Source organism: Carcharodon carcharias, chromosome 4 (genome assembly GCF_017639515.1).
Source record: "Carcharodon carcharias isolate sCarCar2 chromosome 4, sCarCar2.pri, whole genome shotgun sequence".
NCBI lineage: Eukaryota > Metazoa > Chordata > Chondrichthyes > Lamniformes > Lamnidae > Carcharodon > Carcharodon carcharias.
The window spans coordinates 60,766,773-60,790,928 of NC_054470.1; the positions used below are offsets into that span (position 1 = coordinate 60,766,773).

The 24,156-nt window shown below is 41.2% G+C and overlaps 1 protein-coding gene across 1 annotated transcript in view; it reads left to right on the forward strand.

Annotated features, from left to right (window-relative positions):
* Positions 1-17,300, forward strand: part of slc24a2 (solute carrier family 24 member 2) — a 308,399-nt gene extending 291,099 nt beyond the window's left edge. The window contains exons 12-13 of the mRNA XM_041185294.1: positions 4,516-4,682; positions 17,042-17,300. Of these exons, the coding sequence (XP_041041228.1) occupies positions 4,516-4,682; positions 17,042-17,300 (426 nt within the window). The remainder of the gene's footprint in view (positions 1-4,515; positions 4,683-17,041) is intronic.
* Positions 17,301-24,156: the final 6,856 nt, after the last annotated feature.

Below are 24,156 nucleotides of genomic sequence, written 5' to 3' on the forward strand. Positions count from 1 at the left end.
TAATATTTAATTGGAGAAAATTTCTCATTCGGGACTGGATGTAGGACCAGCAATGTGATGATATAAAGACCGTGGAGGGATCAAGAGAGCTGGTAGTGAGCTAGAGCTGGGTATCATTGGCGTATGGAAACTGAAGCTGTGTTTTCAGATTATGTCGCTAGAGGACAACATGTACTTGAGAAAAAGAAGGGGACTAAGGATCAATCCTTGGGGAACTCTGGAGTTAATGGGGCGGGGTTGGGAAGAGAAGACATTGCAGCTGATTCTTTGGCTACAACTGGATAGGTGAAGATGGAACTATCTGATTGCATTCCACCCAACTGGATGACGGTGGAAACACATTGAAATCGGATAGTGTGGTCCACTAGTGTGGTTGCAGACAGATCAAGAAGGGTGAGGAGTCCGCTTTGTGAGCAGTGAATACAGTATACTGAATTGAAAGAAGGGCAATTAAATGCATGTTTACACCTAGAAGGAGTGATTGAGCCTTGTGCAGTGAGCTGGGTGGAGGCAATAGGATAGATTGCATGGAAAGAGTCCATGCGAAAAAGGGAAGGGGTGTAGGGCATTACTGAAAGTGGACTAGGGTGTCGTGGAGGGAACGGTCCCTTCAGATTGCTGAGAACAGAGGGAAAAGATGTGTTTGATCGTTGCATCGCTGGAGATAGTGGAAATGATGGAGAATGAGCCTCTTGTGGTGAAAGGTGAGGACAAGGGGAACTCATTCATGGTTCTGGGAGGCGAAGAGATGAGAACAGAAGTGCTTGAAATAGAAGATATGGTTGAAGACACTGTCAACCTCAGTTGAGTAAAAAGGAAGATATGTCCAAAGGTCTTGGATAGAAAGTATTGTCATCTGAACAGATGTGACGGACACAGAGAAACTAGGAGAATGGAATAGATTCCTTACAGGAAGCAGGGTGTGAGGAAATATTGTCAAGGTAGCTGTGCGAATTGATGTGTTTATAGTGAATATTGTTTGCCAGCCCATCCCCAGAAATGGGGACAGGGAAATTGAGGAAGGGAAGAGTTGGACCATGTGAAAGTGAGAGAAGGATCAAAATCAGAAGCAAAGTTGATTGAAATTTTTCAGTCCAGGATGAGACCCGGAAACTGCACCGATGCAGTCATCAATGTACTGGAAAAAGAGGTGAGGGATGGGGGGGCTTAAGTATCACAGTCACAAAGAATGTTCCAGACAACCCACAGAAAGGAAGGCATTGCTAGGACCCATGTTGGGTACCCATGGTAACAACTTTTATTTGAATGAAGTGAGTGGATGGAGTTAAAGGAGAATTTGTTCAATGTGTTCAGCCAGCCAGAGGAGGATGGTAGTGGTGGATGGGGACAGATTGGGCCTTTGTTCAAGGAAGAAACAGCAAACTCCTCAGACCATCCTGGTATGGTGGAGGTGTACAGTGATTCAATGTCCATGGTAAAAAGGAGATGGTTAGGGCTCAGAAGCTGGAAACTAATCAAGTAATGAAGGGCATACGAAAACTCATGGATTAAGTAGATGAGGTGGACAAGGGCTGAAAAACATAGTTGAGATAAGAAAGAATCTGTTCAGTGGGCAGGAGCAGGCTAAACAATGGGCCTACCAGGGCAGTCCAGTTTGTGGATCTTGTCTTACTTGCACATGATGCCTAAGAGCCCTGTGGGTATACTTACCACAAATATACTGCAGTAGTTCGAGAAGGTGGCTCCCCTTGACCACCACCTCGAGCATTTAAGGATGGGCAACAAATGCTGGCCTTACCGGCAATGCAAACATTCCATGAAAGAATAAAGTAAATGGGTTAAATATCCTGAAAAAACATAATGGATAGAGGAATATTATTACAAGTCTGTCAAACATATGTTCACTTCTGTTGTGATTTGAAATCAACTTTACTAATTTGTTTGTGACTATTTCACAAAAGCAGTGCTTCTTTAAGAACTAAACCATTAAAAGGAGAAATGTTTAAATTTAACATTCTTTGGGATTTGTTTATTTCTTTTTATGTTTTCAATACATTGATTTAAATATGCTTTGCACCATCAGGAGAATTGATTGAGAAGAATCATTTTGCCTGATAGTGTGATGGAAAAGAATTAACATCAGCGGATGCTGTCATTCATCAAGTGTTGCAATATTGGTGCCTGCTTCTATTTTGTGCTTTTCCATAAGTGTTATGTTCATCAAACTGTAAAGCATTTGGGTGCAGGTGTCATCAAAAATACAAGTCAAGTAGAACATTTGCTAAGGGTAGAGTTGAACTCTTTCTACTTTGACCCAGCTGGATGATTAAACCCTAACCTCAAACATTGCAGTAATACAGCCAATAAAATATTTGCTACCTCTGATGAAGGCAATCGCTCCCAGAAATATTTAATTGCCCAGGAGTCTAGGCTTGTAAACTTTATTCAACACCAGTCAATATTGTGCAGTTTTCAGAACATGCTCTTTCTGGTTTTGTGTTCCCTCATACTTACAAATCACAAATTTAGTTTCATTATATTAAAGCAGCAGCATTGCAAGGAAGGCAGAATACACACTCATGTTGAAGGCCACTGGAAAAACTCAACAGATTGGTAAAATCTAGGGGGATTTTTCCTAATTTGTTGCAGAGAAATGTTGAGCTAGCTCATATGCTATTTTAGATGTGTTCTTACGCTGTTGCTAATCCACTGGCAGGGAATTAGTTTGGGATGGCCAGGAATGCATTTCACATTCATCCTTTACAGAATGCTAAGGGAGAGTTTCCTCTCATCAGTCAAAACTGAATTATCCCTAGCCATTTTTTAAAATTTATTTTTATTGCAGTTGTTACTTTGTACTGCATCATGCACAGTATGTAGTGAGTGAGTTGTGCTGAGTGGTTTAGCTTATCAATGGCCCTAATAACTGATTTTAGTGTTGTTAGTGGGGACTGCTATGCTTGCTCAGGTTATCAGTGTCCATCATCTGTGGATGCTCCAGTGTCTTAAACAGTTTTGAAATCAGGACACTTACATAATCTGGATACAGCTTTCTTTCCAAACTCTTTACCCAATGTGTTGTACCATTGAAAACAATGCCTACAGCAAAATTTTAGAAGAGAAGTGACAGCATGTTTTGTTTTGCAATTCAAGATCTGTGAGCATTCTATTTTTGTCTGGTGAGGGTGGAATACTAGCTAGCAAGACAGGTGGTCAAACAAAGTGCAACAAAAATGAAGAAATCGTATGCTGACGACTAATTGGAAAAGGAAGATAATATTTGTGAAATCAGTGCACAGGAAGGGGCAAGGGAATCAAGTGTTTTTCTTGAAAATTATCTGCCCAGATAATTGCAGTAGACCTGGATGGCAGATGTTCAGCATGCATAAAATGAGTTCATACATACGGTTAAAGTGTGTTATTGGCCCATAGAGTAGTATTTCATCCATGTATTGTGAGGAATGAAATAGTATCCTGTATCTAAAAAATGAGCATCCAGACAAGGTAATTATTTCAGGTTCCCATTGTCTGATTTTTCTCCCTAACCCACATGACATCTACTCAGCAATTTGTCAAAGTAATGCAACCAGACTGGGAGCTCAGTGACATGGAGCTTTGAATGAACTACCCACTAGCTGCTGTGGTTCCCACTCCCAGTTGTTGTAAACTCTCTCGCAATGCATGTTGGCTGTTACGTGAAGCAGCCACCTTCACATTGCCACTGAAGAAGAGTAGCAGGCGTTGCGGAAGGTCATTTAATGCAGAAGTCAAGTTTTTCCAAATTGAAATGCTTTATTTTAAGCAATGTTCATTCATGAGAACAATTTCAAAGGCAATTTCTCTCGTTGTCTCACATCCAGAGAGTTAACCCATCAAAATGGCAAAATGAATCTTCATGAGACACAACAGAATGTTGGAAACATTGGAATTTGTCAAATCTCAGCTGCTGATTAATAAATTATATGAAATCCTTACAATAATGCATTTTCTAAAAAAAAATGACTGTGCAATGAAATTTATGGTTGCCTGTTATTAACAAGTGGGTTTTTTTGAAAAGTATAGATCACTATTTTCCTTTGCTTCCACACCCTCCAAACTACTGTCATTCATATTGTTAATGCTTGATCTGTGCCATTAGTGAAATAACACATTTCTCAATGAGCACAAAGCTGCTTTACCATGTAATATATATGAAAAAGCCTTAACCTTTTCAGTATACAACGACTGGTGCAAAATACTCCACTGAGCTGATTTACCTTCAAAGATATTTATCTCAAATTGTGATCATTTCTCTCAATCTGAATTGACTTTTTATTCTGTGCTTATGTCCAGTCCAGCTCAGTCCAATATCCAATACTGTACCTTGAAAATGATTCAAGCCTCTTAATATCTATCCTCTACTGAGTTAATCTCTTTTTCCAGGAGTTGTTTAAGCAGAATAGATTGAATGATGCTTCAGAGCACTGACCTTTTGTGTATGTATGCTGATGATGTTAGAAGCTTTTCTTTTTTACAGTGTCACTGAAAGAAATATTCACTCTTTCAATTGTGTAGGTTGGGGAGACAATTGGGATCACTGAAGAGATTATGGGATTGACGATTTTAGCTGCAGGCACTTCTATTCCTGACCTCATCACAAGTGTAATCGTAGCACGGAAGGGACTTGGTGACATGGCAGTGTCCAGCTCAGTTGGAAGCAATATATTTGACATTACAGTTGGGTAAGTTCATGAAAAATTGTTTGAAATTATTTTAAAATCATTTTTGCCACTTCTGTTTATTTCTTTAGGAAAACTTTGCAGCAGACTGACTGCATTATTTTTCTAACAAGTAGCATTGCACAAAAACTTTTTGGATATCCTAGAAAAGGGCCCAAATGGCTTCTTCCCTCCATTACAATTGTCTGTTTTAGCTTTAACATTTGAGTACAGGAATCTATCAATATTGGATCTGATTTTCTCCCACTTTGTCCCATTAGTTCCATGCACAGTGCACTGGCCACAGAATGGCAGCAGACCAAATCATAGGGCTTCACCAATATCACTGCTGACTTGCATGTACTGAAACATATTGAGGGATATAGTACATTGCAAGACCTGGGCATTTTGTTATATTGCCCACTCTGGGGAGGTATAAATAAAGTTGGTTCAATAGTAGCTGCCTGCTGTGAGTCCACATGTTAATCTTTTCTCTCTGTAATACACAACAGAAAGATGATCATGAAGATGGAATTTTCTTTTACATTTCATTTGAGAAATGAAGGATCGAAGAACGTTATGGCACATTTTTGGAACTCCTAAAGTTGACATCCAGAAAGTCTGAGCAATTTATAAGATTGCTCCATGTACACATCGTGTAATTGAAAAAGATAACACTTTTGGGGAGAACGGGGGAATTCAGCCCTAATGAGGAGGACTTTCATGTTCACAAACGAAGGCTACGCATTTGGCTGAAAGTGAATAAAGGAAGAGATGAGGATAAAGTAAATGTTTTCCTCGCCATGATGGGGCCAGATGAGGTGGTGTCTAACCAGTGTTGTCCACGTGACGCCAGTACAATGGACTATTCTGAAATTAATGAGTTTCTTGACTCATATACAACGCATAACTTAGAATGAGATTTCACTGAGGGTTGCATTCCATGAAAGGAAGCAGTTGCCAAGTGAGACTGTTGCACATTATATTTTTGAATTAAAGAAATTCTAATCACTGTGCATATGACATGAACTTAGAAATCGACCTTAGAGACACGTTCGTAGGAGTCCTAAAGAACAATAAAATCCAGGGCAAGCTTTTGGACAAAGGTGACAAGCTAACATAGATGGAGGCCTGCAATGAGGTGACAACCATGGAAATGGCAAATCGAGAGAAGTGCAAATTGCAAGGAAGTTCTTTCCTGAGCTGGCAGAGGAGGCCCACTGAATTTCAGCCAGATCCAAGCCACTGCAGCCAAGTTCACACTCTCAGAAAACAGAAATTTAGATACTACCATTGCAATGATAGCCGCCAACAATTTAAATGCCCCCATTTCCAGTCAAAGGGCTATGCCTGTGGAAAAGTCAGTCACATCCAGAGGGCATGCAGGAGTAAAGGAAACAATAATGCTCCAGGTTGTGGTAAAGTTTCAGGTGGCAGCCGTGCACCAGGTCGAGGTAGAGGTAGACCTAAAGCTAGTTCTGGAGTCTGGAAATCCAAGAATTGGCATATGATAGATGTGGAAGCAGGAGTTGATGCTATCAAGCAGGAAGATTGAGTTGTACTCTGAGAGCAAGAAAAGCAGCACATGGAAGAGAGTGATAGAGCTGAAGATAAAATCCCAGCACACACTGTAGAAATGAAAGTTGGAGGTTTACAACTTAGGGTGGAATCGCGACAAGTCCAATATGAATGACACAAAATTCTGGTTATATTGAAGTTGTCAATCACTCCCGCAGGCAGAATAGCCAATCCCATGGAACAATGCGCCTGATAAGCTGAAATTCCACTCTGGTAACTCGGATTAGCTAAATTTGTCTAAACTTGTTATATGACCGTGCCAACCAATCACAACCGAGTTAAATGACAGAAGACCATAAAATCATGGAGTGCTGGACAAGCCATTGAGATCTCCCTATGAAAGGACGTTCAAAGCTTGTGGGCTGAATTTTTCCGTCGGTGATTTGGGGGCGGGGCCCGCTCACCAACAGGAAAATGACACGGGATGATGTCGGGAAGAACCCCTGACGTCATCCCACCCCATTTAAATATTCAGGAAGGCGGGCAGACAGCAAAATTAGCTGGCCGCCCGCCGATCTGTCTGGTCAATTGAGGCCATTAACAGGATAATTAAGCTAATTAAAGGCCCTGCCCATCCAACCTTAAGGCTGGCGGGCAGGCCAGGAACCCTGGCAGGAAGGAGAAAAAACATGAAACCTCATCCACGGGCGGGATGAGGTTTCAGGTCTGTTTAAAAAATCTTTAATGAAGTTTGTCCTTTTTATTAACATGACCCATCTCGTGTGACAATGTGCCTCCTGTTGGGCAGGCCACTGGGCGGGCCTTAATTGGCCCACTCACTCAAAATGGCAGCAGGGCCCATTTCGGCAGCGGAGTTCGGTTGCCTGCCCACCCACCGAGAGCTAAATTCTGCCCTGTGTATATGGCTAAACTTGTGAGAAAGTTATAAGTATTATTGATCAGAGATCTGGTTCAAAAAGCTTACAACTGCACAAAATATTGAGGGCAAGGAGGAGCAGGGTGAGACCAACCAACCCACTGACGAGGCATTTTTCACTCTGCTGTGGGAGGTTGGCATGGAAATTCCAGCAGAGACAACAGTGGAAATATACCCGGAGGTGTACTATGTCTTACGCTGCATGATGCAACTGATAGATGGTCCAATCTTAGATGCAGTATGTTCTTCAACTGTTTAGCCCGAGGAGGTCAATAACCCTGAAGAGATCATGAAAGCCCACCTGTTCACCCGAGCAGAAATTGATTGTGGAGTTTTTTCCGGAGCTGACTCCTTACATTTTTCGATGCAAAGCTCTGGCCTCTTACAAGGTCAGGCCATTGTAAGGTGTGAACAAATTGAATGAAGACTTTTTCACACATTTACTACTTTTATGTGTTTTCTTTTAGTGTTTGAATCTTTTGTTTTTGATATAGACCGTGTTTGTAAGCATATCGGGTTACATAGAGATGTATTCATGTGGGACTAGAGCCTCTTCAGATATCTCAAAACTCCGCTTAACAGGAGTTTGTCGGGGGATCTCCTATGATTCAACTCATCGGAATTTTACTGTAATTTCTTCAATGATACAGCTTCAGCTGTGTCTGTTATCTCAGAAAGCCAAGAAATCCCTAAGTCACATTCCCTTATGTGGTGGTATTAGAGTGTGTTTGACTCCATTCTTACTCAGAAGTATTTCAAATTCTTCTGATGTAAATTGTGGACCATTAGCTCACACCTGCACCTCTGGCAATCCATGAATTACAAAGCAGCTTCTAAAAACCTCAATCATTTTGGCACTTATGTTGGGCATGGATTCAACATTTATCCGCTAGTTATAGCTTTTGAATAAATCAAGGTACTCTTTCCCTTCCACTTCAAAAAAAATCAGCATTCCAATGGTTTTCTTGTGTTGGAATGATAAGAACCTTAGTTGGACCTTTTCTCATTATGGGATACACTTCAGAATTTCAATTCTCTACCTTCCTTTGGATACCAAAAACAATTTCTTGCTACTGCTTTCATACAAACAATCTCTCTGTGTTTTTGATGACGTTCCTCTAACAATTGCTCTTTAAACCTTGATGGAATAATGGCTCTTAAACCCCATGGGAGACAGCCTTAATCTATTCTCAGTTCATTTCTATCTGTGAAATGCTCCTGCAATTTCTCATAATCAGACTCTTTAGGCCAGTCACTGTTGTGAAAGTAACTAGTTATTTCAATAACAGTATTCCAGGCTTAAGTGAAGTTAGTGTTAGAGTGGAATGCGATGATACATCCTATCAACTTGCCACTGGTCATAGTAAGAGGGAACAAAGTCTCCCTGCAGAAGAAATTGACTTAAGAAAATACAGTTAAACTAGGCTGAGTTATTTACAGTAGGGATCAGTAAGAGTATGCCTATCATTGAAGAAGTGGGAAGAGAGTAAAAGTAGCCTTTGAGCAAGGAGGACCTAATGATAAAATAAGTGATTAGTACGATATTGAATATTGTAAAACAGCAGATTATGCTATTGTGGATGTTCTTTTGAGATTTCCCATGAAGTCTGGTTCATTTCTGACCACTGAGTTACCTACAAATAACATGCCTGGTTCTGCTAGAGTAATCAATGAAGAAACTTTCAAGAATGTGGTGCTCAGTAAAGTGCTCAATTATGTCATGAATGGCTGGCCTAAAGAGAGTGAAGGGTGAGAAATTATAGGAGTAATACTAATCAATCAATGTCACAGATCCAACTATTAAGTGGAGCTGGTAATCAAGGCCAAAGTTCAGATTTGACGCAGTTTGGGGTATTGAAAACCTTGAGTCAAGCTAATGAAAGGAGATACTCAGACAGATAGCGAAAGAAGCCAGATAGGTTAATTGAAAGCATGTTGAAAGGAAGAAGAAAAGGTTCTTTCTTTTGTTTCTTGTCAAATGATATTTTTGTTAAACACTGTGTTAAGGAAAAGCATTTTTCCTTATAAATTACTATGGCAGTATCGGTCATATATGTTTTGATTGTGATAATAGTAAAAACGAGTATGCTACCCAAACTGTTAAATTTTTGGGTATTGTTGATGTTGGCTTAGACATATTATATTCTAGGAAGTTATGTACGTGTATCGTTTTGCAGTTTAATGTATGTGCTTTAAAGTGGGAAGGGAGTTTAGTAAATTGCAAGACTTGAGCATTTTGCTACATTGCCCTCTGATGCCCTTTGAGGAGATGTAGACAAAGTTAGTTCAATAATGGCTGCCTCTGAGAGTCCTCCTGTTAATCTTTCCTCATTGCAATATACAACAGGGGCTAAATTGTACAGGCCCTGAAAACAGATCGCGATGTGCAATTAACCCGCACCCACTGATTGCAATGCAGGCAGCAAACCAACTTTGTGCTACCTGCTCATTTGCTACCTGCTCATTTCAATGATTTCCATGTCCAACCAGCACCAACTGTACTATTGATCAGCAGGGAGCCAATATCTTGAGTGGCTACCACCACTTAAAAGCTAGGCTACACTGCTTAAAGCCTACCCTGTACCTCTTAATGAGAATCATGGTTGAAGAGAATCTGACTTGGTAAAGAGTGAGGAATGGCACGACATAGGAGAGCGCAGGTACCAACGTTTTCAGACACTCTCTTGGTGGAAGAGATGGAAAGGAGGAGCAACGATCTATATCCGCAGAAAGGGAAGGAGGCCCTTCAGACACAGTTTCAAAAAGCCATGGGAGCAGATAGCTGTGGAAGTCTATGCCAGGAGTCGCGCCCCCAGGGCCTAGGTGCAATGCCACAAGAAGTTCAATGACTTCACACAAGTGGTCAAGGTCTGTCAGTGCGTTTTCAAATGCTATATTCTGCCAACTGCAGCAGCCTCAGCCACTGCTCAAGTCACCACACCCATATCACTCAAACGCTACCATTCTCTATCAGTCAGGCCTCATACACCCCTACATTCATGGTTTCACCTTTCCCTCGCACATCTAGCACCATTGTCATAGTAACATCTCACAAGTCGCTACCAGCTACTCAACACTGTCAGCCACATAAGACAAACAGATTGCAAAACACTCACTGACGAACCTCCCTCTCTCTTGCCGAACCACGTAGTGTAGTTGGAGCTAACTGGAAGGGTACAGGTGGACCTGCATGTCTTAACTTCCCATGAAGAAGATATTGCTGGTAATTATTTGGGCGGCTATTGCTGAGGCTGTGGCCAGCAGCAGGGCTGAAACCATTGGACAATGACGGTCTCTTCATATTTGATTTCACACTTCCAGACTCCAGCTCAGACACTGTGACTATCTTAGAAGATTGATTGGAGAGTGGGATTGCACATGGTGAGTTGTAAGGCATGAATGACATCCAGCCAGGATAAGGAGCAAGGATAGCATAGGTGGCAGCTCACCGACGGTGTGCTCATACATTGGTTCCACTGCGATGGGACAGCCTACAGAAGAACATTGCTGGTTATACACAACAAAATGCTTTGCGCATTGGGATCCTGCTGGAAAACCTATGGTCGGCATCAGGTAACATGGAGGAGTCCGGCATCAAAGCATGGAGCCCACCCATTCCAGCATGAAATTGGTGGCCAACATCATTCGCACACTTTCCCCATCATGGCAGCATCTGATGGTCGATGTCAAAGCTTTCATTGCAACTCAAGCAGCAACTGCCCAACATCTGTGCACTATAGTGGAAGTTCAGATCACTATCAGGTAAAGTCAGTTTGCTGCCATTATGGCTGTGGATATCAGTGTTCAAAAAGGCTTGCAGACTGTCATAGCAGTTCGGCATTCTGTCCCCCAACAGATTACAGGATTGCTGAAGCCCTGCCTTGGGGGGGCGTGGCAGTGGATCCATGGAGCACAAAGATACTGTCCTCTCACAGGATGATAACATTCACACTCCCACCTCGTCACTCTGTCAATGTCCTTGCTGCTGTCTTTCAGTTAACCAGCCCAGACTGCTGCCACCTAAGCCAAGATGGTGCAGTCCTCAGCTGAGCTTTCCAGAGCTGTTCAAGGTCATCCTCCAAGACCACCTGTATTCTCCTCCAATGGGAAGTCAGCAGACTTCCACTCTGCCCACGGTCACTTCAGCTGAATGTTAACAGATTGGAATCCTTTTCAGTTCCAATATAGGCAAGAGTTAACAAGTTGTGTCTGCAAATTGAATTGACTGCAGTCAGTGGCACCATGGGGGAGCCTACAATTCGGTGTTTGTTCCACCTGCTTCCCTTTGGCAAGAGAGAATGAAGTACATTCTCCTCTTGAGCACAGAACCTCTGTGCCCTCCCTTGCACAGCAGTGGTTGGCAAACTGGGATGTTGCAAATATCTCCAGCTCCTGCCTGAAGGAGCAAAACGCATAAGTTCATGGTCATGTTCAGCTTCATACCCACTGACAATGGTGCCTTCACCCTGCTCTGAGGGCAGAGTCATGGTTACAACGGGTGGCAGATTTCAGTGAGGACCTCCTTAGTAAAGCGCAGATATCTGACCTCTTGGGCAGAATCACCGCAGATTTACACTAACATTTTACCCACCAGCCGTAATGGTGGGTTTTCACACCATATCATCCCAAACCTGCCGCATTAATTATGCATTCCCAGGAAACATGCTGTTTCCATGATGGGTGGGCTCTCATTTGCCTGCCGTACCATCACCTCGCCGCTTCATCGTGCCAGGCACCATATTTAACGTACAACCACGCTCACTGCTTCCAGCCCAGGACAACAGTAAAGAAGACACAGCCCGGGAAGGCAAGAAGACTGCAGCCCTTGAGCACCTTTTGGACGCCATAGAAGCCTGTTGTGATGTCCCCTACCCCTGCTCTGGCTGCAGCAGGGGCAGCTATATTACCACTCCGGTTTGGTAGGTGGTGGCAGCAGTGGTCAGTTCCAGTGCCGCATAGAAGAGTTTGGTCATCCAGTGCAGATAGAGGATAAATAATCTCATCCAAGTAGCCAGGGTATGGCATCTATCTCATGACTCTAAACTCTCACACTCAAGCCCATCACACATTCACTGGCATCTCACTCACTGCCATCTCAAGGGACATCACCGCCCATTCTCACACACATATCATCATGTCTATCTGGCCTCATCTCCTCTGGAGACTGCCTCCTCAGCCCTCACCATTTTGAGGCCACTTGCACAGATCAACATGTGCCCCCATACACACCCTGGGATACCCCTCTTCCCCAGTACAGCGCTCATGCTGCAGCCTCTTCCCTTACCTGGGGCCACTTGACCCCTTCCCCAAAGCAAGGCCTTTCCCTGCAGCCATGGTGGCTGATCTGGTAGGTAGAGACCTACCCATTAGTGTTCCCCACCCCCCCCAACCCCTAAAAGTGATGTGGTGCTGTCTGTGAAGCCTGGTGCCAATGACTGTGAATGCTGACTGAAGCAAGATGGGCAAACAAGCCTTGAAGTCCCGAGTGAAGTGCAGCCCACCAGGTGCACATCACTTATGTGCTGTTGTGAAACACGTCGGAGTATTTTCCCACTGATGTGGGCAGACGATCCAGTGGGGTGGGGGTAGGGGATGAGTCCGATGAGCTGGCCTCATAATGATATGCTGATGTATTACAATGAAGTTCCCAATGTCCAATGGTGGGAAATGCGGCCCACCATCGACGGGCTGAGTGGACGATCGCAAACTGGTTTCCTGCTGTTGTGAAACCAATCACGCCTTATTGTCCACTCACGCTACCAAACAAGCCCGACGCCAGTGAGCACGGAAATTCCTACCATTGTTCCTTACTGAGATTCAGGTAGGAGAATTGATCATTGAACACTCTGGGGCGCTATGTGTCCTGCTGAGAGCCCTCCTTCCCCTTCCCCTCTTCTCGCTTCCAGCAGCTTGTTCTGCTCTCCATGTCTCCTGTTAATTCTCCAAAGTGAGTTCCTACTAGTGCACATATGTCTGGAAGCAGCCCGTTTATGCAGAAGCCATGAAATCAGCAAAAAGTCCTGCAGCATCTGCACTGCAGACAACCATCGAACCAGAACCAAGAATTGTGCAGAGCGCTCACTGTAGACCTTTGCAACATCCAAACACTTGTAGAATTAAAGCAGCCACCAGAAGAACTTAACTAGCAATTGACCAATGGGTAGTTGATCCCTTTAACTAGCAATGGTGGGCAGGGTTCTTCCTGCTACTGAATGTGTGTTCAGCTGTGTGAGGTTGAAAGAGCGCATTAGCTGAAACATGAAGCCCCAAAATGGCACTGCTGGCATCAGCTCATCACTGTACTCTGACTGAGGTCATGATCTGCCTGTTTTGCAAATTTCTGGTGGATGCTTACAAAAAAGGCATTAATCAGTCTAATTCCTTGTCCGTTTAATTTTATTTTCTTCCCCTCCTTTGCCAGTACCCTTTCCAAGTGGCCGTTCAGCTTGAGTGAGTATTGGTGGTGATCCACAATGTTTTGAAAGCATCAAAGCTGAACCTAATCTTGTCTTTGCCTAACATCACAATTTTCAAAAATTCATTCTCCGGCTGTGGTGTTAATTGTCCATCCAGAGTTCCCATGAGAAAGGTGGTGGCAAGCCACCTTCCTAAACCACTGCAGTCAATGTGCTGAAGGTGCTCCCACAAAGAAGTTGGGGGCCTGGTGGTGGTGGTGGTGGTGGTGGTGGTGGTGGTGGTGGGGGGGGGGGGGGGGGGGGGGGGGGGGTGGGGGGCGGGGGTGGTGACGGCTGCAGGATTTTGACCCAGCAACAATGAAAGAACAGTGATATATTTCCAAGTCAAGGTATTGTGAGACTTGGACAGGAAGTTGGAGGTTGCAGTGTTTGCATATACCTGCTGCCCTTGTCCTTCTAGCTGCCAATGTGTCTGGCAGATGCTGCCAGTGAAGTCACAGTGGGTTGTTGCAGCGCATTCTGTAAATACTGAAGCCACAATATGCCAATGGTGGAGGGAGCAGATGTTTAAGTCAGTGAATGTGTGCCGATTAAATCGATTGCTTTATCCTGGATAGTGTCGAGCTTCTTAAGTATTCAGATATTGTTACATACACTTCATATAACTCGGGTCACTGTAGAGCAATTAGAATTAGGAGCCCTGGTTGAGCTGCCCTAACTTGGATCAGCTATCTTCACCTGGCATGATATGTAATCCTCTGGTCAATGTGATGTCATACTATGCAATGCAATTATGAATCATATTTAAAGTTTTCAGTCGTGAGCACAAAGAAAGCAAAGAGATCAGGCAGTAAAACTCATCAACCGGCAGTACAAAATCTAATCCATGTTGTTTCCAAGTGTGTCTGACCTGCGCTCTGCACCTTCCTTGGTTCTTGTTTTGTGATTATCTCCACTACATCCTTCTTTCCTCTTACCTCCAGCTCTGACCTACCATCCCTATAGTTTCCCCTCGATTTATCCAGTCCCTTCATGCTTTGCTTACCTATGAGACTCCCCAAATACTTTATCAATTATCATCCCACCCATCTATCCTTTCAGATCCACATGCGCACCGAGACTGTCAAAGAATCCACCTCCTCAGAAGACTCCATCTCTATAATTAATAATTTTAAATCTGAGGTTGAAATTTAATGTATGAAATGATACATTTTGGCAGGAAGAATGAGGAGAGGCAATAAAACATAAGAGGGTACAATTCTAAAGGGAGCGCAGCAATAGAGATCCCTGTGGCTGTATGTGCACAAATCATTGAAGATGGTAGGGCAGGTTGAGAAAGTGGTCAGAAAGCATAACTTTCCGTCCCTGTTGGCATCATGGCAGGTGTTTGGGGACCATGTGATGGGAAGGCCAAAAATCAGTTTCACGTCGTCATGAAATCAGTTTGTGATCATCCTCTCCACCCATTAATTGCAGTCATGGCTTTCAAAGGGGAATGGAATAAGCACCTGCAGAAAAGTGGATTTGCAGGTCTGTGGTGAGGGCTGTGCAGCTGTGAGGTGTGGGAGTGGAGCAGGGGAGCAGAGAACCAGCAGATACAGGATGGTTTGATTGGCCTCCTCCTCTGCTGTAACCATTCTGACTACCTCCTTGAAAACCAGCTCTTCGGTCCTTGCCAGCTAGAACCCCATTTCCAACCTAACTTTCTCACCTGAATATTCTTCTACATGCAGCCTCCCAGCACCATGTCCATCACTCACATAACTCCACATTTGAACCCTTCTCAGCCAAACCCTTACACCCTCACAGACCTGAAATAGCCCTAATCAAAATCATGAATGACATTCTCTGTGACAGTGATACATTATGTCTCCTCGTCTTCATTGGCCTTTGCACCATTCAGCAGATTAACCACACCATCCTCCTCCGATGCCTCTATTTTACTGCACAGCTTCATGAGGCTACCAGCGCATAGATTTATCCATTTCCATAAGAACATAGTCAGTACCTCTCCAGCAATGCAAAGGCAAAATATTGCAGATGCTGGAAAGTTGAAATGAAAATGATCAAAATACTCAGCAGGTCAGAAGAGGGAATAATGTTTAATATTTCAGGTCACTGAATTTTGGTCAGTAAACTATCTGATGAAAGGTCATCGACCTGAAACATTGGCCAGAATTTAGTGCTGGTGGCAGAGGTCCTGTTGACAGCTCCCAAAGTAGAGGTGATCATTGCCACCAAGGGTCCCTCCATGTGCCAGAGTGCCCAAGTAAGAGCCTGCTGGGGGAGGTCACCAGGATTTACCTGGTGTTGTCCATACATGGCGCTAAGCTTCTGTGCCATTGGTAAAATGCCAACGGTGGGAAGAGGCCCTAAACTGTCTGATTAAGGCATTCAATTGGCCTGTTGATGTGAGGATGGTCCTTCACCTGCACCACCATTGGCAAGTTGGCATGACAGTGGGAAGATGATGGGCGTGCCACTCCCTGCCTTCCCTTGTCATTTTATGCCCCCAGCCTATCCACAGAGGACTGGTAAAATCTAGCCCACTAACTCTGTTTCTCTTTGTTCCATCTTGAGCTGAGTTTCAAATTCCATATCACAAAGACTGTAGCATGTATGCATTGAAAGTTTCCTTTCTTCCCTTAAGTTTTTTTGCTACTCAAACCCTTATACATGTCTTTATTCCTCAATGCAATAGCTGAATGTTAGCCTTGGCATAATTCTTTGTTTCTATTATGCTTTAAGAAGAAATAAGTTAACTAATGAACAGTGCCAGTATGGCTGAATGCTAATACTCTGGTCTCAGTCAGAAGGATTGAGCACTATGAAGGACTGAAGGCGTGCTGCATTGTAGGAGGTGTCGTCATTCAAGATGAGATGTTAAACTGAGGAGTCATCTGGCAATTTGAATGTATAAAAAAAGATCCGTGACACTTTTCAAAGTGGAACAGGGAATTTTCTTAGTGGCTTATATTCATCAGATTGACTATTTAGCTGTATCGTTTGCTGCAGCAGTTGACATTTAAAGGTACTGGGCAAATGTTAGTTCTTCTCTTGGTAAAAATAAACTCATATCTTCAAAACATTAACAAAATCTCAGCATAAATGGTAATGAAAACATAACTGTGGATTATTCTTGGTAGAGGTAAGAGTTCGACCTCCTTCAGAAAGATTTAGGAGCTTAGGAAATAGGAGCAGGCCATTTGGCCCCGTGAGCCTGCTCCGCCATTGAACTAGATCATGGCTGGTCTACCACAATACCATTTTCCTGTGCTATCCCCATATCTCTTGATATCTTTAACATCTAGAAATCTATCGTTCTCTGTCTTGAATATACTCAATGATAGCCTCCACAGTCCTCCGGTTTAGAGAATTTCCAATGATTCACCACCCTCTGAGTGAAGAAATTCCTGCTCAATCCTAAATGGCCTACTTCTTATTCTGAGACTGTGACCCCCGAAACGTGAAGCGTGTTTTAAAGTGTGTTTTTCTTTTCCATGTTTTTGCAGCCTTCCCTTGCCATGGCTCCTGCACTCATTTTTTAACAACTTTACCCCAATCGTAGTCAGCAGCAATGGCCTGTTCTGTGCTATTGTTCTCCTCTTCATCATGCTTCTCTTCGTCATCCTTTCGATTGGGGCCTGCAAATGGAAAATGAACAAAATTCTTGGACTGATCATGTTTGTACTGTACATCCTGTTTCTGATTGTCAGTGTTCTGTTGGAAGAGAAGGTCATCGAATGCCCAGTGACAGTCGGATCATCGTGACTGTACATTTTTTTCATTTAAGGTACTGTTGGGAAAATTATGACTCATCCCACCTGCTGCAGCTTTGTTTTTTTTAAGATTGGCTCAGCTGGCCATGCAATTTAATGGAGAATGAGAAAGTAATACTAAACAATAGCAACTGTATTTTTTTGCTTGAGTAATTTTCTGTTCTCATTTCAAGCAAATGAATAAAGTTGGTGTTTGCATCTGTGGCATTCCTGGACAGAGAAATTTCCTCTTTCTGGGATTTTTCTCTGGGTTAATCTAATGTCTGTGGGATGACCACAACCCAAATTGGTTATTAAGCCCCTTAAGAAAATTATTTTCAATGTTTTTATTTTGTTGCTAGGTGATATTTCAGTGGCAGAGATTTTTCTGCTAGTTTTTCAGAAATTGAAATAATGCATTATATTTCAGAATGACTGGTGTGAAGTAATTTATTTTTGAAAAGACAATGGTGCAAAAAACTGACTTGGGGAGGGGACGTAACATTTTTGGGTTCTCAGACAGTTAGCCAAACCTGCCTGTTCTTTGGGCACTGAAAATCAGATTAGTGCTGGAGCTATAATGTTTGATACAAATTTACTTCTGTAAGTCTTAGGGGGTTTTTTTACATATTTATTACACAATTTTATGTTTTATAACTTTTTTTGGCTTAGCACAACAATTTTAATCACCAGTACATCTCTTGAATAAAACAATGAAGCTGCTATAGATCGTGGTACTTGAAAGCAAATTCAATCAGGTGTGAATGGCAATATTAAGGTTATAGAGCTATTAATCTATTATTAAGGTCGTAGCTATTTATCTAGTATACACATCATTGCTTGCTGCCTAATGCAGAATAAAATGTAATCACTGACATTCTGCCATATTGTGGAATTAACAGTAGGGCCTATAGATCATTTCTGCACTTTACTTGGACAAATATCAACAAACATGTATGTATTCTTTTTATAGTATGTCCTTTTTTTAAAGACCATAATACATTTTCGAAGTAAAACCTGATATGTAGTAGGGTACGATAGCCTTTCTTTGAGTTGTGGTTTAAGAAACTGTTGAATTGAATCTTAAATGTAACTTAAAAAAATTATTCTACATTCCTTTATTTGATTAGATTGTGTTTGTACCCTTAAATTGCAAGTGCAGTAATGAATCAACTTGCTGATCCAATAGAAAAGAACTCACTGTATAAACACTTTTACACAGTTCTCTATGTCAGTTTTCTTCTCACTGGGTATAGGCTTTGTGCAGTATTTACTGAGAAACTCTAATACAGATAGAGAGTGTGGCATGGCAACTCACATTGTGCACTCATAACATCACATCTATTGTAGATCTTTACTCTTCATTGTGCTACTGTTCTGGCTCTATGTGATATGGTCAATATTTCAGATTCAGTAAATTTGGAATAAAATGGAAGTGTTTTTTTAAATAAATACATACATATAAAAACTAATACTTAAACAACTAGAGCTGTTTAATGTTAACACTCAGCAGGTATTCTGTTTAGTTAGGATTCAATATGTTCATTTACAGCTGTCAATAAAAATCGATAATACAGCAATAACCTCATTTTGATGGGCATTAATGTCTGAACTTGGGCTAATGGTAATCATAATGCTCCGAATGGAATGACATTATAAATCACTACTATTGTCAATCTCGAGATGGTTTTTGTGATGTTTCTTGTGTTGTTGGGGAGATGTTGTTCCTGGATTTGCACGGGAACAGTATTCTGGGCAGTAATAGAAAGGAAGGTTTGTATGCACACCGGAAACTTCTTCAAGCCAGTGATCGTTTTGACAAAATGAATGTAAGTGCTGAAACAGAATCTTACAGTAAGAGGCTCAGTTATGCATATATCTTTTCATTGATTATAATCATTAGGTTCTTGGGATTTACTCTCCTTACATTAAATATTCTGTGTCAATAAATGTGAATAACTTCTGAAAGCCATTTTTAAAAGGGGGTGACTGGTTCTGCTGCCAGCAACAGAAAAGAATGTGGGCTGCCAACAAGGCAAAAAGGGGATTCTGATTATAGACTTTGAAACGAATATGCAGATTGCTTTCTAATATCCTTAGCCAGCCGCAACATTCATTTCAACCTCTCTACAGCCTGAGAGGTTAAATTGAATTAAAGTCCAACTAAAGGTCAAGGTTCACAACAAAAAATGTATTTTCACTACTATCTGTTATTGGCTAAATCACCGGTCTCCCCTTTCTTCAGCCATTTCGCCTCAACATAAGAAATGGAATCAAATGAATGTTTCTTATTTGATAGGGGAATGAGCTTTAGCAAAAAGCAATCTTCTTTCTGGGGAGATTTCTCTGATTTGGTATGCATGGTTTTTTTTGCATGTCTTGGCATGATTAGAGTTTCCAGTTTTTTTGTTTGATCTATTGTTTTATGTCCTTGGCACTCTTCACCTAATTATGTTCTATTTTACTTTCTTACTGTTTCCCAACTCCATATTGTATTTACTGAGTAGAGTATTTTGAGTATTTCCATTCCATTGTGCCCCTCTTTCTTTACATTCTTTTTCTTGGTTTTTTTTAAGTTGCCTTTCTATTTTCAAACTTAATCCTAACACTCTCAATTTACAAAATTAATATTTTAATTGTATATATGTGATTGCTTCAGACATGGGCCGGGATTTTCCAGCCCTGTCGTGGGCGGGACCTGCTGCGGGCGAGGAGGTGGCGCCCCAGCCAGAAGTCCATTGACTTGCGGCGGGACCGGAAGATCCCGGCAGCGAGTGGGTGCAGAAAATCCCACCCATCGTGATTTTTTTAGATAAATAATCAAGACACTTCAAAAATCAGTACCAAACAAAGAAAAAGAACAAAGAAAAGTACAGCACAGGAACAGGCCCTTCGGCCTTCCAAGCCCACGCCGATCATATTGCCTGTCAACTAAAACATTTTGCACTTCTGGGGTCCATATCCCTCTATTCCCATCCTATTCATGTATTTGTCAAGCTGCCTCTTAAACACCACTATCGTACCTGCTTCCACCAACTCCTCTGGCAATGCCAAAATAAAATTATGTAGCTCCCTTGTATGATCCAACTCCTAACTACGGTCTCTGAAATTGATCCTCTTTTTGCCAGTTTTACGCCTATAATGGGTGCAATCAAGTCCAATTTCTACCTTGCTAAAGGTTTTGAGGCCAGAGATAAATTAGATCTTCAGATAATGTCAAAAAATAGCATAAGCTTTCTTCTTTCAATTCATCACATCCTCTAAGCCTTTCCATATGTTACAAGCTTTAACAAACTCATAAATATCTCTTTCTTTATAAATTATGTAGGATTTTAAATTATTCAAGGGACTAATGGTCAAGTGCATAAAAATAACCTGAAAGAAAATGGCATGCAGTTTTTTTTAGAGCAAGACTCCTTTTTCGTTCTCCATTCCTTTTTAGACTTCGCATTTAAATGTGGTCAAGAAAGTAGTGAAATGTGTTGACTCTGCCATTTCATTGTTACAGTGAATACATCAATGGATGGCTCAAAACAATGGTGCTATCTCCATTATTTCCTCCCTGCACTTGGCCATTGCCAAAACTTCACAACAGTAATAAACCCAAGATGGGCAACCACTGTTGCAAGGATCACAGGAGCAATCCTGCTTCTCGCCATCCTACGCAATACAGTGGCCCCACTGTTCAGCTGCATTGTCCTTTTATGAAAATTACATATCACTTCAGTCTAATTGTAGGATCACTTACAGGAAGCCATGTATCAGAAATGAATAATTCAGCAAGATGTTTTCCTCATCAAACCTTAAAACAGGGCTAATATTTTAATGATTCCATTGTAAGGAACAATCTTCAACTTACTACTACTCAGCTTTGGATTATAAAATAGCAAGTACTGCCGGAGGGTTTATTAATTACAGGTAATTTGCAGTTGCTCCAAGATCTCAGGTGATGGTCAACATTGAGCCCGAAAGTCTGAAGTACTTGCAGTTGTTAATGATAATGCAGCTCAATAGGAGTCATCAGTTGCTTTCAGCTTTGTTCTTTTATGTCAAACCATATGGTTGCTTTTGCTGCTGCCTTTTATGCTCAGGATTGGCCACAAGTTGTAGTCTTTCATTAGCACTCAGGCACACCTTAGTTAACTATACTTTTAAATTGGTATGGGGCTGCAATATTGACCACAAAGAGTTGACTCAGAAAACTGAAAATAGATATATTAAATAAAATTACTTAATGCAATATTATTGAGTTGTTGGCAAATAATGGAGCTCACCATGTCAAATAGGTGTTTGGCTTTGATTAAGCAAATTATGGTTCTTTTTAAAGATTGCATTGCTTAGGATGACAATAGTATTGAATTAAAATTGTTATTGACAGCAGTAAATTAACAGAAAATAAACAAAAATATTGTTGTAATAGAGTAATTATTTTGGGTCTGTAAAGATTTTAATGATCTTACATTATTCCTTAATAATTATGGATAAAGTGCGGTAAATACTAAATGATAAGTTATTTCAGTTTCCAAATAGATTTTGCTCTCTTTCTCTCACCTCTCCTCCGACCACCCACTAATATTCCTGGATGTATTGCATGAAAATGAAATGTGGCAACTTTTAGTGAAACTATTTCTAAACAGCCTGACCCTTCTAAATAAAAAAAAAGAAATGTGGCATATATTCCACCCAGCCAGTTTTGTTTTGGGTTTACTGTACCTGGATTTATTATAAACTCCTACCTTTGTGCCAGGCTACCAGTGTGTACAGTCTCAGTTATAAAAGACCAAGTCCAAACTCAATGGGTGGAATAACCTCAGATCCCTCCATGCTTTAGAAGAACATCCATTAGATTTTGCATCGTGCTTGACTGCAAACTTTATTGCAGATAAGCAATAGGCTCTCAGAACGATCACTATCAATATACTTTTTAATCTGTTTTGAAATATAATACTGGATAGAGATTTGAAAATGCTGTGATCTAGTGTCAGGTGGAAGACCTTACAAATATGTTTCAAAGCTAACTATTAAATATAGAGGCACATAATAACCTTTATTAAGCACTATAGAGCACTTATGTAAAAAGATAAAAGACAAATGTTGAAATGTGCATGTATTTTAATGATGCATACTTCAGTTTGGGGAATTAACATACTGCATTTCAGTAGGAAAACTCATCAGTGCTGTGAGCCCGTGAAAACTGTTTAAAATTTGCTTCTCTTATATCCGAAGCAAAGCAATATTTGGTTGCAATATTTTGATGGTAACCATCCATTCTCAAATAGTCAGTACATCAGTGAGTATCTGTCAATATGCCTGGAAATTATGGCTAGCCTTTTGGTTTCAGATTCTATTTTCCTGATTTAAAATGCTGGTCATATAGAAGAACAATTTCTCCTTCACCAGTTGAAAAGAATCTGCAAATGCTAGAAAGCTGAAATAAAATAGGAAATATTGGAAACATGCAAAGTGAGTCAGTATCGGAACAGACAGTTTAATGACACAGGTAGAGGCTTTCTGTTAAAATTTGTAAAGGTTCTCCACTTTAACCCATTAACCTGTCTTTTCTTTTTAAAATTGCTGATTAACATAATGTGTTATTTGCTTCATTTTTTGTTCTTTAAAATTTTTTTTTACCTCAGTTGGAAGCTTTACAGACAGGCTGGAGTTCCTAGCAAAGCCAAGAACAACCTGGATAAGTTTGTACTGCAGAATAGATTGTATCTGCTGCAGCACAATCACATTATTGGCAAAACTTTTTTTAATATATATACTTAATATTTTAGCAACACATGTAATCTCCTCTGTTTACTTGCCTGACAAATTGTCTTGCAATGCAGTTTACCAAGCAATAGTTATCTCTTTTGGTCCTGTCCCTGCAGACTGTAATCTTCCCTGATATTAATTATGAAAGCTCTGCACATTAGTGTTTGCAGTAGCCAATGCAACTTTAATATTCCAATATTGATTAAAAATAGAGAAATCTCTGACATGCATAATTTCAAGCTATTGACGAAGCATAGGCTTGAAAACAAATGTACTGTACTGTGTATTGGTGTAGTCCTTGTCATTCCCAATCTCATTAACAGTAGTGCACGACTGTATATAGAAAGAAAAATATTTATTTGTACATAATCTAATTAAAATATATACCAATGGCTTTCTGATGAAATAATTCTTCTTGCACTATTGTTATTTTCGCTGTGTCTGTGTAAGGTTTCTCCACTGTGATAATATTGTACACCTGAAGGCAATCTATTTCAATTGTGTCTCTGTAAGAAATATAATGTATTTAAGTGTGAAAATAAAAATTATAAATGAAAACAACATTATTGGCCATTCTTGAAGTCCGGATGCCGTTCACCATAAACATTTTCGAGGACCTTCGCTATGATAGTAAGTTCATATGACCTAATGTATCCGCATTAGTTACCACAGGAGAACATGCAACAAGAATCTATTGCTGGGAAGTTTTGGATCCAGCGCAGCGGGTCTCGCCGCGGCGGATGCAGTGAGCCAGCCAAAAGTCCCCTGGCTTTTGGGGGTAGGATTAGTAAGTTTGTGGATGACAAAGATTGGCCGGGTGGTTAATAGTGAGGTTGGATGTCTTGGGCTACAGGAAGATATAGACAGGATGATCAAATGGGCAGATAAATGGCAGATGGAATTTAACCCTGAAAAGTGTGAGGTGATACACTTTGGAAGGAGTAATTTGACAAGGAAGTATTCAATGAATGGCATGACACTAGGAAGTTCTGAGGAACAAAGGGACCTTGGCGTGTGTGTCCATAGATCTCTGAAGGCGGAGGGGCATGTTAGTGGGGTGGTGAAAAAGGCATATGGGATACTTGTCTTTATCAATCGAGGCATAGATT